We start from the raw sequence: 20,230 nt of genomic DNA on the forward strand, positions 1-20,230 counted from the left end.
ATGAGGGGCCCAGACCTCAGAACAGTAAAGCAGTATAGTAGAAACAATCGATTTGTAAAGAAGTATCTTGGGTCCCCATTCATCTGATTTATAGTAAGAAAGCATCTGCATTACCCTGGGTATCGCAATAAGGCCTTTCATGGTAAAATGATCCGACGCTACTTTAAATTTGCCCGAACTGGAAACGGGGACACCTAAATAAACAAATGATTTTGCGCCTTGGAGTTGCACGTTGCAATATGTCAGAGTCTTTACTTTTATACGGGGCGATTTTTGAAAGGGAACAATAACGGTTTTTGAGGTGTTTACGGTTAGGTCATTTAATTGGCAGTATTTTTCTAACAACTTAAGTTTAGATTGGGCATCTTTCCATGAGTATGCCGCAATGACAATGTCATCGGCATACATGAGGAGTAACAGGTCTATTCTGCTGTTAATGCGTATCCCTTCTGCTCCATTATCCCGAAAAAACTGAATAATGTCGCTGATAAAAAGAGTGAACAGTAAAGGGCTTAAAGTTTCGCCCTGAAGCACTCCTTTGGAGGGAGAGATCGGGTTTGAAAGCACATTATCTTTAGAGACCATAATCCTAATTCTGCTGTAAAGTTGACTCATTAGCCTAATAAGTTTAGCACTAACCCCTATGCAATGGAGCTTTGCCCACAGTTTATCGTGAGAAACAGAATCGAATGCTTTATGAAAGTCAACGAATATCAGAAAGAGGCGACTTTTTTCTTTCCTCAGGTTAATATTAATAGCAGAAGTAACAGTAAATATAGCATCCGTGCAGCCTCTGCCAGCCCTAAAGCCCATTTGTTCATCTGGCAGAATCTTGTTAAATTCGGCCCAGGCAGTCAGCCTCTGGTTTATGATTTGTGTGAACAGCTTAACCAGACAGTTCACCAGAGCTATACCTCGATAGTTAACCGGATTCAGAGGGTCACCTTTTTTGTGCAAAAGTGTTAATCTCACTAAGCCCCAATCAGCTGGTACACTTTCTTGACTGAGTACCTCGTTAAACAGGTTTAGCAAGTAATGTATCCACGCTGGAGTTAGTGCTTTGTAGCATTCATAGGGTATGTGATCTAAACCGGGGGCTTTCGTATTCTGACTGGAGGCTATACTACAATTTAATTCATCTAGTGAGATAGGATCATCCAAGACAGGGTGACTTACTCCTGCGAATGTTATAAGGCGCGCTATATCTGGTTCATCTTTTCCGAGTAGGCTATTAAAGTAATGTTCCCATTCCGGCAAACTTAGTGAATTAGAAGGTTGCTTAGTTTTGAAAATTTTGGTCAAATCCCAGAATTGTTTAGAATTTTTTATTTCACAGAATTTTCTTTGTAAATCCTCAAAATAATTTTTTTTACTTGATAATAAGATTGCCCTATAGTTTTTCTTAGCGAGCAGGAATAAGCTTAAGAATTCATCTTGGTAGCCAGAGTATTTCAGTTTTCTGAAACTTTTATTAACTTCCTTTTTAGCTAACACGCATTCAGAGCCAAACCAAGGATTTTTTAAAATATAATTACTATTTGAAGTTACAGTTTTAATAATACCAGATTCTTTAGCAGCTGAATAGACGCAGGAATAAAAGTTATTATAGAGTAGTTCCGTAGATAGGTTATTATAATAAATCCCCTCACTGGAGTTTATAATGCTTTTAAAGAGAGTTAATTTTTCTTCTGTAGGTTTAACCGTAACAATTCTTTTATTGGAAGGTGGTTCTGTATGGTATAACTCAGTTTTAATCTTTAATGAGCAAATAAAATGGTCAGAGAATGGTGAGATGTTTGAAACTATGCCGAAATCAATGCAAGAGGGCAGTGCTATACTATTAATCCAGACCAGATCGGTAATGCTCTTTCCCTGATGACCAACAAAGGTATATTGTGCTGGAGAGTCGCTCAGAGATCTGCCATTACATACCATCAGTCCCAAATCCTGCATCACCTCCACCAGTTTTTTCCCCCTATTGTTTACTTCCTTATCTAGTGATATCCTATTACCAACAAATTGACCATCTATAAATATCTCATCTTCTAAATTATTTAATTCGCCCACCCTAGCATTAAAGTCCCCTCCTACAATTACGTTACAGTCACTATATTTCATAATAATATCAGACAAAACTGTGTGAAAAGTATTCATTACATTTGAGTGGTCCAAGTTTGGTTTGAAATAAATGATACCAATTATATATTGACTGCCCCGCACCGCCAGTCTCAGGAAAAACCAGCAATCACTACTTTCCAGAATACTAACTGACTCAAATAAATTATATTTTAAAAGAATTACAATCCCACCACTAGGGCGGCCTTTGATATTAGGTTTGTTAGCCTTACAAATGTAGTGTTTGTAGTCTCCAAAAGAAGCCGGCAAGTTAAGGTTGTCCCCCAGAAACCAAGTTTCACAAAGGCATAAAATGTCAAATTCTTGAAGAGTGTTAATATCAGAATTATTCAGACAATTTAAGGAACTAATCCCATTTACATTCCAATATCCAATATTCAATAAAGAAACATTACCATCGTTTAAATTGTTTTGTCTATTCAATACCCGATAGTTACATTTACCTTTATTATTACCTTTCTTTTTATGAGACTTTGTTGCTACTATTTTTCTTTTTTTGATAAAAAAGAAGTGATGGGGCGAGAGCTCGAAGATCTCAGTTTCCTCTTTTTGGATGAAGTCGAGAAGTTTGTACCGACAGAAGCATCCGTTCCTAGGTCAGAATCATCTTCCGTAGTGACAGCAGCTTTATGTTGCACTTGGGTTATATTTAATGCAGATAATAAATCCTCTTGCGATCGTATAATTATCGGTTAAAAATAAACAAAAACAATATTTAAATTATATATTGAGAAATATTGATTACTAATTCCAATAAAATAACATTAACGGCCAAAACGGCGTGCGTTCCAGCTGAATAGCGCTGCTGCAGACGGTAGCGCGACTTCTCAGCGGCTAAAGCCAACGGAAATATGTATTTCCCGATGGCTTTAGGCGACCCCTGTGTTTTGGTCGTTCGACCCCCGCCGGGGTCGCGACCGACAGGTTGAGAACCGCTGCTCTAAAGGCACTGTTGCCACATGACCAGTTTTTCCGAAAAAAACAGGCGACCGTTTGTTTCGAAGTGCTTCGAGCGCGAACAACTTTTGTTAGATTTGGTTCATCTTGAAACACCCATACAATCGACTGCTGTTTAGTTTCCGGATCATACGCATACATCCGTGATTCGTCATCACCTGTTACAATCTTATACACGTCTTTTGAAGCACCGCCATTGTACGTACGCCTACCGTAAGTGTAATTAGGGTTTCTAGTGATTAAAACTTATTAATTAATATAAATAACAGGTGGTCTTAAACTTTTGAGCGGCAGTGTGTATATAAATTGCTCACCTTTTTGTGGCTTAGCTTCCGGCCGGTGTATCAAGGTCAGGAAATAGAGCAGTATGATGAATCTCATTGACTTGCCGATCATCTTCAGTGCCCTCTTTATCTGAAACAAATCAAAATTGTTTTCGATTATATCTATATATATTTGATTGAGATTTTGATTGCTAAAATTTTCCATAAAAATATGACTGAAACGGGTATTTAGTTTTTCATCCTATAGAATCTACAAAGGTTAACTTAACGCGATGAACGCCTACAATTAAATGATCCTGGTAGAATTGTTAACGGAAAGAAGGGTTATCCTAGGACGTACTGTTGCAAAATAAATCCATCAGCGCTTTGATTCTCCAGTAGGGCGCACTGTCCTCCAAGCTTTCTTGAACAGCAATCCTGGTACGCTATCCTGGAGGCTCCTTATAGTCAAACGCGTGGAAACCACCACACACACACAAGACTTAAGAAATGCCCCCAAAAAAACGTGCCAAACTTCTGCACAGTTCCAAAATTTGGAAAACGCTTCCAAACTGTCAAAAAAAAAAAATATATATATACGAGGTGTGTTCAAAAAGTAACGGGAATTTTCGTTTTTTGAAAAAAATATTTATTTATTCATCTACATTAATATTGTCGCCTCCAAAGTAGTCCTCTTCGCATACAATACAGTTGTGCCAGCGCTTTTTCCAATCCTCGAAACACTTCTGAAACTCGATCTTTGTGATAGCTTTCAGCTCTTTCAGCGATTCGCTTTTAATGTCATCTATGCTTGTAAAACGACGGCCTTTTAATGTTCTCTTTATGTTTGGAAATAGAAAAAAGTCACATGGAGCCATATCTGGCGAATATGGAGGCTGGGGCATCGTTAAAGTTTTGTTTTTGGCCAAAAATTCACGAACAAGCAATGAAGTGTGAGCAGGTGCATTATCGTGGTGCAAAATCCATGAATTGTTTTGCCACAAATCCGGGCGTTTTTTTCGGATTGCTTCACGCAAACGGCGTTGAACTTGTAGGTAGTACTCCTTATTGATTGTTTGACCTTGTGGCAAGAATTCATGATGCACTATGCCATTAAAATCGAAGAACACAGTGAGCATAACCTTCACATTCGACCGCACTTGTCGAGCCTTTTTCGGTCTTGGCGATCCAGAATGCCTCCACTGGGACGATTGAGCCTTAGTTTCGACATCATATCCGTAAACCCATGTTTCGTCACCTGTTATAACACGTTTCAGTAGATCCGCATCGTTGTCGACTTCATTGAGTGACTCTTGAGCAACTTCCATTCTCCGCTGTTTTTGTTCGAAATTCAACAATTTTGGAACAAATTTTTCTGCCACACGTTTCATACCCAAAACATCCGAAAAAATTTCATGGCATGAGCCAATTGATATGGCAACATCATCAGCGACTTCTCTGATTGTGATTCGGCGATCGTTCATAACCATTTCTTTCACTTTTTTCACGTTTTCATCGGTTGTTGATGTGCTTGGACGTCCAGGTCGTTCGTCATCTTCAACGTTTTTGCGGCCATCTTGGAAACGCTTATACCACTCGTAAATCCTTGTTTTACTCATAGCAGACTCACCATATGCCTTTATTAACATTTCACACACTTTATTTCATTTTTTACGCAAAATTTAATACAAATTCTTTGATCCATTTTTTTTAACAAACAAAAATCGCCAAGCTCGAAAAACACGTCTAACCTTAACGGCTGCCACTTAAGAAGTAAACAATGAATATTACTGAAAATTTTATCGTACTTCAGGGGCATGTGTACCAACATAATAAAAAAAAATAATTTTACAATCAGACTCTCCAAACCCGCGAAATTTAAAAATTCCCGTTACTTTTTGAACACACCTCGTATATATGCCAACATCCTCCTACATCCACAAAACCATTTTCAGAAGAAGGATACTACTACTAAAAGGTGTCGGAAATTTAAGAAAAAATTTATTGATTTTGGTGGCATCCGGTCTATTGAATTTAGTGTTCTATGTAACGATTTATATAGCATTACTTTTAAAAAAATGCATTTCATTTAAAGTTATGAATTTGATTTGATCAGCTTGTCGCGATTTTTATTGATATGACTTTGATGCAATAAATTGATTAGGATGTCCATTGGTATAAACTAAAACTTTAAATATAAATCGCTGACCTACTTTTTATTATAAAAATACAAAAAGAAAATACTTCTTTTTTTCCATCAGCGGAAATGATTCGACATATTGATTTTCTGTCAATTACAAATAATTGAAATGTGTTATGAAATGTCATATATGTGACATAGAAGATTTTTTTTGTTAATAATTTATGAAAAATAGGTAATTTTTCTTTCATTTTATTTGTAAAAAGCAAGCATTACCGTAAATCAGGGGAAATTTATTATTTGGAATTTTCACCAAAGTTATCCGATTTGAGGGAAAAAGAAGAAAACCTTTTTGAAACAGAAAATTTAAAGCAAAATCGATGAGACCAAATGTAGTCACTTCGCAGAATCGATAATTGGTGTTTTTTTAACGAAAAAAACGTTCTGTAAAGATTTCATTAAAGCTTTGGGAAACTAATTGGAAACTTTTACAACTTTAATTGGAAATATTTTTTTCTTGGAAAAACTTAATTTCAGCGGCGATCTTAGTTAAAGGAGGAAAGTTATACTTTTCCTTTAAAGGACCGGGATTATTATTTTTTTTTTTTTGTAGAACTTGGGTTTTAAATAAATTTTCAGATCAGGACGAGAATAAAAAAAAAGGAGATGTTTAGATCAGTGTGTGAATAGTCTGATAGCTCTGCGTGGGTGGCGGATTGGATACGATCAAGATGGGAGCGCTTAGCCGTACCGTACAGTTTAAGTCCATATGTCCGACTTCGGGGGGATAGTTAGAGTCAATTTGGATTGTTTATCGAGTAGTTATTTTTTCTGATCATTCAGAAACTTGAATTAAAGGTATTCCACGTGAGGTGTTCGTCGAAGTAGAGTCCCGAGATATCGCACTTCATCTACCAGAGATAGGTATCTGGTTCACGTAGATTTGAAGGAGTGTCTTATGATTGAGGGTAAAGATTAGTTGAAAAAAAAGTAAGTAAAGTAATTGCTAATTTTTTCAGGCGGGCTTAACGTCTAACTACCAAATTAGGTGTGGACGGAGGCGATTAGCGAACATACTTTACTGTAAATTTCTCATATTAACCATTAAATAAAATCCAAGACCTAGACCGGGGAAATCGAACCCACTAAACCAACAATACATCTTAGCATTGCGGGTCTAGCCTCTAACGCCTAACATACTTTACTATAAATTTCTCATATTAACCATTAAATAAAATCCAAGACCTAGACCAGGGGAATCGAACCCACTAAACCAACAATACATGTTAGCTTTGCGGTCTAGCCTATAACCGCCTAACATACTTTACTATAAATTTCTCATATTAACCATTAAATAAAATCCAAGACCTAGACCAGGGGAATCGAACCCACTAAACCAACAATACATGTTAGCTTTGCGGGTCTAGCCTTTTAACCACTCGGCTACCACTTGGCGCGTGGGTAAAGATTATATAGTGTGATTTGCCCTCATTGTCCTTTATTCTCCATTTGGTCAGCGTCGGGAATTCCAGTATTGTTCTTAGGACCACCAGGACGTCCAGGATTCCTGACACTTTCCTTAAAACTGGAAATACAAAAATAGTTCATAGTTTTATCTGGTTGATTTGAATAACGTTCTAGTTTTTAATAAGCGTACTGCCCAAAGATGCGTACAGCTAACTAAATATTGAGTAAGAGTTGTAATAACGAACTTTACATTTAAGAAGCTTCAACCCATTTTGTAATATTAAGTACTTTTAATATTTGAAGCTTAATATTGAAGGCACTTGTTTATTCCCAAGGAATATTGTGGTAAAAGTTTTAAAGCAGGAAGTTTCCACTCGCTATGGGATTCTGCTTTATCAGGACAACTTCCGCTTTTCCTGTTGCTTGCTTTGCTCTCTACTAAACGGTTTTCCTTTTTCACTCTTCATAAAAGGCAATTAAATCCTCCTCTTAGATCCCCAGCCAGCCCTCATCGCATCCTTTCTTATTCAAGCAATCTCTCAAGTCAATCTTCTCTCTATCAAAAATTGAAAAGCTCAATTATCTTTTTCCAGAAATAATGTGCATAACACTTTTTATTGGTGTTCTGGTTAAAAAAGAGAAAAACCCTTTTTCTTTTTTTAACCATAGCTTAATATTTTCCAGTGATCATTAAAAATTTCTTGCTGGAGAAAAAGGAGAATTATTATTTTCTAATTGCTTTGTTACCTTTTGTGAGGAAAACAAAATCTAAAATAATTTTTTTTCAACTAAAGATTCTAAAAAGTGCAAGAAAAAGAATAGAACTTTAAATCGATCTTTTAAAATATCTTTAAATTTAAAATGAGTACGAGAACTGTTCCCCGGAAAATACTTTTATTTTCGCTCCACCGGCAGTGCGCTACGAAGAACTGCTTCTATTTTCTTTTTTGCAATTTTGTAAACAGATGCCCACGTGTTTCAATTTGAACTTTGACCCTGGTAAATGTTGGGCATATAATGGGATTGATGAACTTTTTCTTCTGATTTCTGGGGGAGCTATGACGTCACGCTTCCTACAACAGCGTCTTTTTTTCGTCTCCTTTCTTTTACTGCAATAAATATGAGGAACTACGAGGGGGGACCCAAAATAAACGGGAATTTCGCTATAACTTCTTTATTTCTTAATATTTTTTAAACAAAATTTTAATTGCTTTCAAAGTATCCTCCATTGACCGTAACTCACTTCTGCAAACGATTCTTCCATTGTTCAAAACAGTTTTTAAATTCATTTTTCGAAATGTCCTTTAGGCCTTCCAGCGATTTTTGTTTTACCTTGAAATCGTTTTGAAATCGTGTTAAATTTTCTATTTCCTAGTTTTCGCGGAAAAATAACTCGTTTTTTTTTTAGGGGCCAAATATAGTATTAAAAAAGATATTTTAAAAATAGCTCTATATACGAGGGTCGTTTGAAAAGTCCGTGCAAAGTCAGAGAGATAGCACTACTGGCGCTTATCGAGGTTATGTTTAGTTAGTAGCATCTCTTGGAAGAACACACACCATGTTTCAGCCTGATCGGTCTATTTCTTTGTGTTTGGCATTCGTTTGAATCGAGGAAGTCGAGTGATTTTCAAAAAATGGACGAAAAAGAATTTCGTGTGTTGATTAAACACTACTTTATGAAAGGCAAAACGCCTCAGGAGACTAAAGAGAAGCTTGATAAACATTATGGTGACTCTGCACCTTCGATTAGAACAGTTTATAAGTGGTTTCAAAATTTTCGGAGTGGCCATATGGGCACAAGTGACGCTGAACGTTCTGGACGCCCTGTTGAGGTTACTACTCCAGAAATCATTGATAAAATCCATGATATGGTGACGGATGACAGAAGAGTGAAGGTGCGTGAGATTGCTAGTGCTGTGGGCATCTCGAATGAACGGGTACATAATATTTTGCATCAACATTTGGACATGACAAAGCTATCCGCAAGATGGGTGCCGCGATTGCTCACGCTTGACCAAAAACGAAATCGTGTGAAGTGTTGCAAGGACGGTTTGCAGCTGTTCTAGAAGAATCCGCAGGACTTTAAGCGTCGTTTCGTCACTGTGGATGAAACATGGATACATCACTACACTCCTGAGACCAAAGAACACTCTAAACAATGGGTTACCAAGGGGGAATCTGCGCCAAAAAAGGCGAAGACCGTTCCTTCGGCCGGAAAGATTATGGCGACTGTCTTTTGGGATTCACAAGGAATAATCCTCATCGACTATCTGGAAAAGGGTAAAACTATTACAGGTGCATATTATTCATCGTTATTGGACCGTTTGAAAACCGAGCTGCAAGAAAAACGCCCACGATTGGCCCACAAAAAAGTCTTTTTCCATCACGACAACGCACCAGCTCACACCTCAGCAGTTGTGGTCGCAAAATTAATGGAAATAGGGTTCCAACTCGTTTCACATCCCCCCTATTCTCCAGACTTGGCTCCCTCGGACTACTATTTGTTCCCCAATATGAAGAAATGGCTGGCGGGAAAAAGATTTTATTCAAACGAGGAGGTGATTGCAGAAACGAATGGCTATTTTTCAGACTTGGACAAATCCTATTATTCGGAAGGGATCAACAAACTAGAGCAGCGTTGGACGAAGTGTATAAGCCTAAAAGGAGACTATGTTGAAAAATAAAAAAGGTTTACCCCAAAAAATTAAGTAGTTTTTATTTTTGCACGGACTTTTCAAACGACCCTCGTATGTCCGTCAGTTAGTGGAGTGTGTGTGTTTGAGGCAAGCATAACTTCTATACGAAACTTTGCAGGAAGTACAAATTTGATATCTGGTTTATGTGCCACCGAGGAAATCGGAAATAAACATTTGGGCGAAATCAGTCAATAAATCGTATCTATTTTTCAATCAACTTATGGGGGAAAAGTCTCTAGTCTATTTTTTTATTTAATAATAATGCTCAAATAACACTTATTGTATTTTTTCGTGGTCGTCTCTATTTTTTCCACAGATCACTATTTTTTATTTTTCTCATTTACATCTGGTCTCCTTACGCACTCACCACTCGACTGATTCTATACAATAATATGTTTAACAATCTACATATTCAATCATAAGTAAATCTTATTATTTTTTATAATGATTATTATTAAGTGACACTTGCGGGTGGGGCCCCTACAAACTCAATCTATTTTTCAGATTTTCAGATTGAAAACGGGGTCCCCAAGATTTTGCTTTAAAGTGACTTACTGCACACTTAATAAGTAGATTGATTGATTGTATTAGAAGGGCGGTTCCACCAAAAAAAGGGGAAGGAACGCAGGCAATCCAAAATGGTTCCCATTGTTCCCCGCCCACCCCTCATCTCATGAGAGATACCGGGATACTTTAAAACCAACAAATCTGGCTAAAGTTTGCACAGATGTCAATAAGTAGTTCTAATACTTAAAACTTTCTCCCCGGGGGAAATACGAAAATACGCGACGGGGATATTTGGGCATCCTGTGACGTGCCTTTTCAGTGTAAGGTATAGATAGATTAATCACATTCTTTAAATATAAAGGATTCAAAATCTAAATTTGAATGTCTCACTCTGGACAACAAACGACTTATATATGTAAGTCTGGGCTTACGGCATCGAACTGTGGGGTTCAACCAAACGCTCAAATCTGCAAAGGATCCAGTCCTTGCAATCTAAAATTCTTCGCTCTATAGCTGGACGCTCCTTTCTACATCACCGAATCAAACCATTCACACAGACTTGAACAGTTCCTTTCGTGCAATACAAGTTGCTGAAAACACGATACAGAAAATTCCATCTTAACATTCAAACACATCACAATCCCACTTGTACAACATCTATCTTCCAGAACATTTCCAGACAACATTTCTAGGACAGTCTTAAAAGGCAGGTGGCCTCGCGATCTCCTCTCAGATGAAGAGAGTCAGTAGAATGTAGAATGTTTTTTTGGAGTGTTACCGCTGGGTAACTTCTCCACTCTGATATGTGTGAATGTTATTTATTGTTATCATTGTTGCTTATAACGCAAAATGCGTTGATTGTAACTTAAAAAAAAAAAAAAAAAAAATAAGTTGAATGAAATTGACAGACCCGAAGTGTGTTTAACTGAATTGATTTCCGGTAGTTATCAGCACTTTGTTCGAAAATGGTTTCCTTAAAAAATAAAAATGCTTAATTTTAAAAAAATCAACTGCTTTTTAGTAAAAAAAAAATTTGAATGTTTAAATAAAATTTAATTACGTAAACTGCGTGTAACAGGAAGTCATGTGAGTGATCCTTAACAACAAAGCGTCCTTAACTCATTTCACTGGCTGACTTTAGATTGCTGATTGTATACAACAAAAGAGGGGGCCGCAAAGGATGTTGCCAGATTGGGATGGGGGACCGCGCAGGTAGACAAGGTAACTGTGAAGAAGCAGGGGTACTCCCAATTTATATGTTAATAGGAGTGTCCGAAGGGTTTTGGTATGCAAGCGGTGGTGTTGTGAAGAAGCACTAGGCTAGACGCGGCAGTAGTACCAAGGGTCAGAGTCGTGGTTTGGTTTCACTAGGACGACAGTAAAAAGGAGGAAGAAGAAGGAGACGAAGGAAGGGTCTTGCAGAGGAGGATCCTGATACTAATGTGGTGGTCGTGGTCCGTATGTAGTCCTTCTACAACTGGGCCTCAACAAAGCACCCTGTAGGATACTACCCATGTTTTCCTTCTTTAACAAGGAAATATGTAATTTAGAGCACAAGCCGTCAGGGTGGATTTTTGTCGTGTGAGCGCACAATGTGCGTTGGTGTGTGTGTGTGTGTGTATGTATAAAGGGGAGCGACGCAATCCCTTTTAGCAGGGTATGAAAGCGTGAAGAACTAAGCAGGACACCTCCAAGCTTGGCATACCAACTTGGCACATGTAGGTAACCTCTACTACCCATGTCGCCTGTGCTCATATCTGGCATTCACCTGCACGTGTCCTTATTCCTGTCATTTTGTTCACCCTTGTCTATCCTGACTTATTCACCAGCTGAGGACACATTGTGAAAATTGAATTCGGTTTTTTTTCCCACCTTCTTTTTTCCTGGAACGCCGTGTGAAATATGAGTAGGAGAAAAGAGTTACGTCACCAGCCGTGAGGTATTTACAACATCTCATTTTATAAGATTCCCTCCATGAAAGGAACGGCTGGCTAACCCATCCATGGAAAAGATTTTTTAAAATCCCCTTCAAGTTCTTTGCAGTTAAATTCAATTGGGATTATTCCCGTGAAATAAAGAGGAATGAACAGTATTTTTTTACTGATCGGTTTGTAGTTCCTATAACTGGGACCCTCCACTTCTTCAGAAATTTTGGCATCCCCTGCGAGCACCCCAGCCAAAAAAAAAAAAAGGCAGAACTCTTATGGGAGATCTCCAGTTTGAATTGCAATAGAAATAGCCACATGCGGCTCTTTTATCCAAATTTTGTGGCTCTTCAGCCTGTCCAAAATAAATTGTATATTTCAATTTTATTGAAACAAATGAAAATTACATTTATTAAAGTAAAGATATTTTTTCAAAAAGAATTTTAAATGTGATAGGTTTGAAATTGAATAGAATTATATTAAAATACAGTACGTAATATATAGGACTGCCGCCATTTTTATTCAAATACAGGTTTAGTTATTATTTATTTGTTTATTTACTTTGCAATATGTGAAAATAAAAACATTTAATAATTTAATAATAGAAATAATAATAATTTATGAATACAAATAATCTACATATTTCTTTACACTCTCATCCTTGCGGCTCTTGGTAAGATCTATTAAAATTATTTAAGAAGTAATGGCTCTCTACTTAAAGTAGGTTGCCGACCCCTAAAATAGACGATTACTTTACTACAGTACTCACAAAGACAGCCGAATAACAAATTGATTTTGTATTCGTAGGGATACGAATAATGAGTAACGAAGAAAAATTTATGTATTTGAATCGCTTTATATACAGATTTAAAGTGTATTTAATATTCAAATCCTTCGAATAATGCCAATTCATGGATCTTAAATGTTTATTATCTCGAGATGGATGTGATAAGGTTATAGGACCTACGCTACGAGTGGGCTACCCCATAGATAACAGACCCTAACTCAATTCAATCCTCACACTATGGTTTATCTTTTAACCAACTAAGTCTCGGTTACAGTACTTCTCAAATTAAAGGATGCTGTAAGATGGTCTCTCATAGTCCAGGAAACAGCTGTTCCGTTTTCATCACGTTTTGGTCACATTGTGTGAATTTTATTTTTGACATGTGTCAGTTACTTTGTAAGTAAAATAACTGTACAAAGAAAACGCGTTAAAGCCAAAAAAGTAAATTTATGTTTTTCTCCTGCTAAGTACATGGTCGTTTAAGCGCAGATAGTGTGAAACTTTATCTATACAAAAGTTTAGAAATTTCTTCAGTTTAGAAACGGAAGTATTAAGAGTGAGAAGATGGTTGCTAGCATCTGTAGGAAATTTATTTGTAAACTTCCTGCATTCTGTACGTTTTATTGTCGCTCGGATGCGTCTTTATCGCTGATACAGAGAACTACCCCCTCCAAGTAAGGAGTTGTCATTAAGCGATGTGATGTAATACAAAGTAAAGTTTTCCACATTCTACTAAGTCCTGGGCTTACCCATATAAAGTTACAGTTTAAGCGCATGCGTCAAACTGCTACAGTTAAACACCTACAAGCTAACATAAAGCTAACCTGTACTATTTCTGTTTTAACTTCTTGCTATAGTAATAAAGAGGGAAATTTAAGGATATAAAGGCTACTATTAATATAAGAATTATCATTTCATCCTTGCTAATTAACAGGATAACTTTTGGTTAAGACTCGTATCTATGAGGGAGTAAAAGATGGCGGTGTGTGGATGAGATAGGGAGGAGAACATGATGATAATTTAGCACACGTGATGTTCCCTGGGGAATTTCGTAATAAAAATTATTTTATTTTCAAAACTTATAATGAATACCTTTTAATAGTCACGTTCCAGATTAGTAGTTATTCCATAAAGTTGTAGAATAATTGAGGTCTATCATTTTACTTAATTTTGTGGAGGATGGCAGCAAAGCTCAAGGAATTAACGCTGGAAAAGCTAAAGTTTGGTTCAGATTTGAACACGAAAAGTCCCATAAGGGAGATGTTGCCGGTCGTCCTTGCATGGGTATATAATCAAATTCTGCTCCCTGCTGGAGAAGTAACTGGAGTATAAAAACAAGTGAAACTCTTTTCGGATAGACAGGATACGCTCAATTTGTCCAGCGTAAGGACGCTGGAAGAATTAGTGGGAGAATGTGGTGCTGCGGCCGATCAGTAACCAGAAACATGGGTATTAACCATAACGGATGAACATAGGTTGTGCAGGCGGAAAACGGAAGCGAGAAACGGGTTGAAAAGTGTGGTTGAACTGCGATTTCGGATAGACAGGATACGCTCAATTTGTCCTATGTAAGGACGCTGGAAGAATTAGTGGGAGAATGTGGTGCTGCGGCTGACCAGAAATTTTTAGTCAAGAAACATGGGTATTAACCATAACGGATGAACATAGGTTGTGCAGGCGGAAAACGGAAGTGAGAATGGGTTGAAAAGTGTGGTCGAACTGCGAATTCGCTGAACAATCTATCCTGGACATAGTTGGCTGTACCTATTGTGTTCAACTCGAACAGGAAAAATAAAGTCAATGAAATCACGTGACCATGATGTCAAGAAATGTCGGATTACGATTTTCTTTTGTTGTGCACATTTAGCGCATTTTCTTCATTAATGTTTGTGGAATGAAAAATTCAATGTTTTATAAAAAATACAACTTCCACCAAACTAGCGCCAAATTTTGCCTTCCTCCATCTTGGAAAATTCCTCTTCATACCAGTAAAAATGTAGCTATTCAGTTATGACGTCATCGGGTGCCACTTCCACGTCATTGTTATGTAAATTGAGATTCAAATCCTTAAAGCTAACACTTTTCGCACCCTGCCTATCCCTGCGATTCATCCTCCTTCAACTCTTTCCTCCGCATCAACTCAGTGCTCCATCCTGGAAGATAACTTATTATATATTAATGTATAAAATTCAACCCTTCCCCTTCCCCGTTGAGAAGAAAAATTAGCGCTTACTCCCAACTTTTCCTTTAAATATGTACTTCCTTATTTTTATATTCAAGAATTTTGTAGTCTTAAGACTGAATGATGAAGAAAAGAAAATTCTCTCTTCTTTTTTTTTTATTTTCACATTATAATGTACAATTTTCATAATTTATTTTCACTGAAAAATGGAAAAACTCATCGTGAAAATGGTGAACTCACTTCCTTTAATTATTATGAAAAGTTAATCCGCATGATCTTTTTACTAATTTATTTAAATTTTTAGGCGCGTCAATATCAAAGGTTATTGGCGATCAGAGCTTTTTTATTCAGCACATAGTACGGTCTTCGGGCAGTGTTCTCTCTGTCCATACCCGGAAGAGAAAATCTTAAGGACCAGCAGCTGGAGTATTCGCTAATCACTCAGCTAATCCCTTCCCTCTTCCTTCACCTTATTTACAGGAACCCTTCTGTGACTATCAAAGATCTATCGTGCTCCCTGTACTCCTTAATAGGAAGTTCCGATTTCTGAGAAAGGCACAGCATCTGCGAGGTTTCTAGGGTTAGGGTTAGTTAGCACATACCACCTAAATCTTCTCACTTTTGTTTTCATCATCCCATCTCTCCACGAAATCTGCAGGTATTGTCGTGCGTTCTTTTCAATAAGTCATTGGTTATAAAGCATTTCCATACAACTTTTTGAGCGGATACAACACAGAGTTTCAGCGCTTTCATGGTTGCCTGGTAAGAGATCTCTTGGTCCATTATACGTATTTCTGGTCAAGCATAAAGACTGGAAGCACCTTACCATTCACTCTTAAACTCTATCCTTGGTGGCGGGGGAGGGGGAAAACCCCCCCTCCAGTTTCCGGAAGTCTTCAGCTATCCATGCACCATAATGTATTCTTTAACATACAAGAAAGATTCCCTCCATCATTTCCTCTTGGTATTTATCCTCGAAGAAAAGTTCCTTACAAAGCAGTTCCTCTTATTCCCCTCTGTTCCATTCCTGAGAGCATCAACCAAGCATTATTTTACGCGTATTATTATTTTTATTTATTTATTTGTTTTTCCTTTATTATTAAATTCGCAACTGCGTAATACATAAACGCAACAAGCAAATATGATAGAGCTATAGTATAGTACGTCATAAATGTGAAATAGAAAACTGAAATAAAATAAAACAATATATAAAGTAAAATCGAAATAAAATAATAAATAAATAAGTAAATAAATAAAATAAAATCACTGGAATGTCATGAATGAAGGCCATCCAACGATGACCATCATGTCGGTTAAAGTAAAATACCGAATGATTTGAATACGAAGGATGGCCTTGTTTATCTCAGCGACCAGGTAATCGCGAGGCCATCGGTGCTCAGTCTGTGAGGAGGATTTTACTGGGAGGTTAATGCAGGACAGGTTGCTGATTAAGGGATTATGGTGTAGGTAAAGTTTGGAGTGGAATTTGATGTAGCGGGAACTGGGCAATTGTCAGAAACAAATGGGATTTGCAGATCTGTGCGGATGGTATGGTTTTGCCTCACGTAGTAGGGTGCGCCAGGGATAGTTGGAAGGATTATTGGACTGGAGTGTTTGGATTCTGTTTAAGTTTGAACGCTTAGCTGTTCCGTACAGTTCCAAGTCCGTCGGTCCAGATAGGAGCAAGTAGGGCTGTGTACAGTAATTTCTACGCATATTATTATTTAAGAATTTCCGGATTATGTTCTATTTCCGGTTTTTTTTTTTTTTTTTTTTGAAGAATTTCGGAAATATTAAGATTAATCTTATTTTTGTACATTCGAACAAAGTATTTTTTTAAAAATGTGATTGAGAACTGAATCAGGTGTTCTTTTTATTAAAAAAAGAGACGCAATATGGGAAATACAGGTATACAGTTTGTGTGTACGTAGACCTGCATTGTAATAGTATAAAATAGATTTTTATGAAAATTAACTGCACTTCCGCAGAACTATTTATTTATATGGTACTGTGAACGCTCCAAGATATAATGTGTTGCGTCATAGAAGAAGAACGCATACAGCGCAGGTTTGGACATGTTTGTTACCCTGCCAACAACTGTGTTCTTTATGTGTCTATGAGTTTTGTGCATGGTAGTTTGTCGATTGAATTAGTGGTAGGGGTATAGTATTTTTTTCCTGCTCGAACCAGCGGAAGTTCTGTTTAAACATAGGATGATCCCATGTTCTGTGCTGCGCTGAACACACGCGCACACTATAACATTAAGAGTAAATAAATTGTTTTACCCACGAGAGAAAGGGAGTAAATAAATTTATTTTCTCCTTCTAATGTCTTTTCCAATTCTGTTTGGCACTGTTCATCAATAACAACCTTTTTCTTTTTCTTTTTTTCGTCTTCTAAAAATACTGGGAACAATAAATTCTAAAATACACAATACATTAGTCACTTTATTCTAGTTGTTTACTTTAAAAAAGACGCTAAATCAGATTTTTCTCTTGAAAATGAAAGTTTAAAGAAAATCACATGCACCATAATGTGGCGTGTATTCTTTAACATACCAGAAAGATTCCCTCTAAAATTTCCACTTGGTATTTATCCTCGAAGAAGGCTCTCGTATCCTTCAGAATCACCTCTTCCCTGGTCTGGGAATGCAGAAAGGCCCTGGAACTACTGGCGCGGCACAACAAAGTTCGGTTGGAATGGGTGCCGGGTCATGTGGGTATTGAAGGGAATGAAAAAGCTGATTATCTAGCCAGGAATGGGGCTAGCACTCCTTTCATCGGTCCAGAGCCTGTCCTGGGGATCACCAGGGGTTCGGTTCGCGCGGCTCTCAGAGATTGGATCTGGTGGGAGCACGAAAAGAACTGGGTGATGTGTCCTGGGGTTAAACACAGCAAGACCTTGATGCCTTGTAAGCAAAGATCCAAAGAGACCCTGTGTTTGGGCAGAAATCAGATTACTCTGATTACAGGCCTATTCACGGGGCACGGTCGGTTCAAGAAGCATCTGCGCAAGGTGGGGCTTATCAGCTAGGAGCCGTTGTGCAGATTATGTCAGGAAGAGGAGGAAACGGCCTCTCACCTGTTGTTCGATTGCGTTGCAATCGAACGTTTGCGCTATGAAACCTTTGGAACGTTGAGGCCGAAGGAGATAGTAGCGCAAAAAGAACTAGTAGGGAAAGTCCTTGACCTCTTTAGGAGGGGAGGGTTCGCCTACTAGAACTAAGAAGGGACTGGCACAATAAGTCTTCTGTGGCTGCGGTGCCTTGGGGCATAGGTCCCGTCCCATCTACTATCTTAATCTTAATCTTAATCTTATCCTCGAAGAAAAGTTCCTTTACAAAGCAGTTCCTCTTATTCCCCTCTGATCCATTCCTGAGAGCATCAACCAATTGACTGTTTTAAAGGAAAAACCGGAAAAAACGATTACAAAAAAATGGCATTTGGTGGACTATTTTTGTCTAAAAGCTTATTGATGCAGTCTATAGACCCGTTAAGGGGTTATAGGCAGTCAGAGGCGCCAAAAAAGTCATTTTTTCAAAAACTTTTTTGGGGAAAAACGTGTTTACTTTTTTATTCGGGAACTTTTGCGTCATATCAGTCCATGTATAAAGAACTTATTGTAATTTTTTCGTTACAAATTAATAATAATTGTACTAATGGCGAATATTTTAATGCAACAAGTAAAAAAAAAATACAACCCTCTCGTGGACATGATATCTTGAGACTGGGTCATCTGAAATCAAAATTTCGAAAAGATTTCGTTAGTAGATGACTTTATCCTCGTACTTGACCGAAGGATTTAGAAAAAAATTGAATTTTTAATTTTTTGGGACAACTTTAAAGTTTGATTCACGATTTTCACTAAAAAAAATTGCCCATTTTATGTTTGTAAAACAAGTTCTATTCATTGAAAAAAAAAAAAAAATCCTTCGTCCAAGTACGATTTTAATATGTGTAAAAGAAACACGTAAAATTTCAAGAAGATCGTTGCAGTAGATTTTGAGATATCGTGTCCACCGACTTTGAAAACGTAGTTTTGGAGAAAAACGCGTTTAAAGTTTTCAGCGGTTAAAGGTTTGCGAATAAAACCTGGATTATCTTTTTTTCAACTTACACAGTCTCATCGATTCCAGGCCCATAAAATAAGTCCTCCATGTCTTCGAAAATGTCGCAAGTTTTCCGATTTCTGCTGTCTGCGTAGGATTCTTGCCTCCCGCGTAGCAAGTTGAGCTCTGTGCTCAGCGATGGTAATTCGAACGGTCGGGGCTTGTAAACACTTTCACTCTTACAATTTTGCTCGGATCGACTTGAAATTTTAGGACAACATTCCTGAGAACCTGAGATACTTTACTTTAATATAAAAAAAATCGATTTTTTCAAATTTCTGACTGCCTATAACCCCTTAAGCACATATCAAGTTAAAGCTTTATGCGAATTTCCGTTTTTGAGTTATGCTGTCAGAGAGCCTGAAAACGGACATTTCCGGTATAAATTCGATATAGACGATCGCCTAACTTCCTGTTACCTAGCGTAGTAAGGGAAAGTAGAAATAAATCTCTTGTTTCCATACTATCTTGTAAGCATCTGCCAAATAATATAACTTAATGAAGAATATTATAAATATTTGGAGTAGTAGATTTTGCTCTTCCACTTCTTCAAAGTTTCCTTTCCCCCGTGAACTCTATGCAGGAAGCAGCACTAGTCCTAGAGGAAGATGGGATTTCAGCCCGGAGCATGGGTAACAGGACTTCAACCATTTTTCCAACGAAAACATGTTTACGTTCTTTCTCTTTTTTAGTGGCAGAGATTTTTAGTGACGCAATATGAAAGCTGTGGGTAGGAAACGAGGGGTGGGTGGTAGTTTTCTATACTATCCACTTTAAGCTGGTGGAAGTTAGGCTTTCAACTCAAAAAGCACGTCATCTTCCTGCTTTCAACTCACCACCACCACCTTTATGAAATGGGAAGCTGCATGGAAAGAGTGAGATAGGTGAGGAGGTGCTGTTGAAAGGAATAAAAACGGAAGAAGGAGAGGTGAAGGTTAAAAAATAAAATAAAAAAAGTTTACGTCACTTCCGTAAAAGTCTGTTATCGTTGTCTTCTTTTTCTTTTCTTTTTTTCACGCTCCGTTTGTACTTTTACTTGATGTAAAATAATATATAGAATAT

General features: G+C 37.5%; 1 protein-coding gene across 7 annotated transcripts in view; it reads right to left on the minus strand.

Annotated features, from left to right (window-relative positions):
* LOC141447530 (lachesin-like) overlaps nucleotides 1-20,230 on the minus strand; it is an 860,405-nt gene that overhangs the window by 432,424 nt on the left and 407,751 nt on the right. For all 7 annotated transcript variants that reach the window (XM_074115178.1, XM_074115176.1, XM_074115181.1 and 4 more), the window contains one exon: nucleotides 3,408-3,507. In XM_074115178.1, the coding sequence (XP_073971279.1) occupies nucleotides 3,408-3,489 (82 nt within the window). In that variant the 5' untranslated portion in view covers nucleotides 3,490-3,507. The remainder of the gene's footprint in view (nucleotides 1-3,407; nucleotides 3,508-20,230) is intronic.

This window comes from Rhodnius prolixus, unplaced genomic scaffold, assembly GCF_049639745.1.
Source record: "Rhodnius prolixus isolate KJV_2025 unplaced genomic scaffold, Rpr scaffold_7, whole genome shotgun sequence".
Taxonomy (NCBI): Eukaryota; Metazoa; Arthropoda; class Insecta; order Hemiptera; family Reduviidae; genus Rhodnius; species Rhodnius prolixus.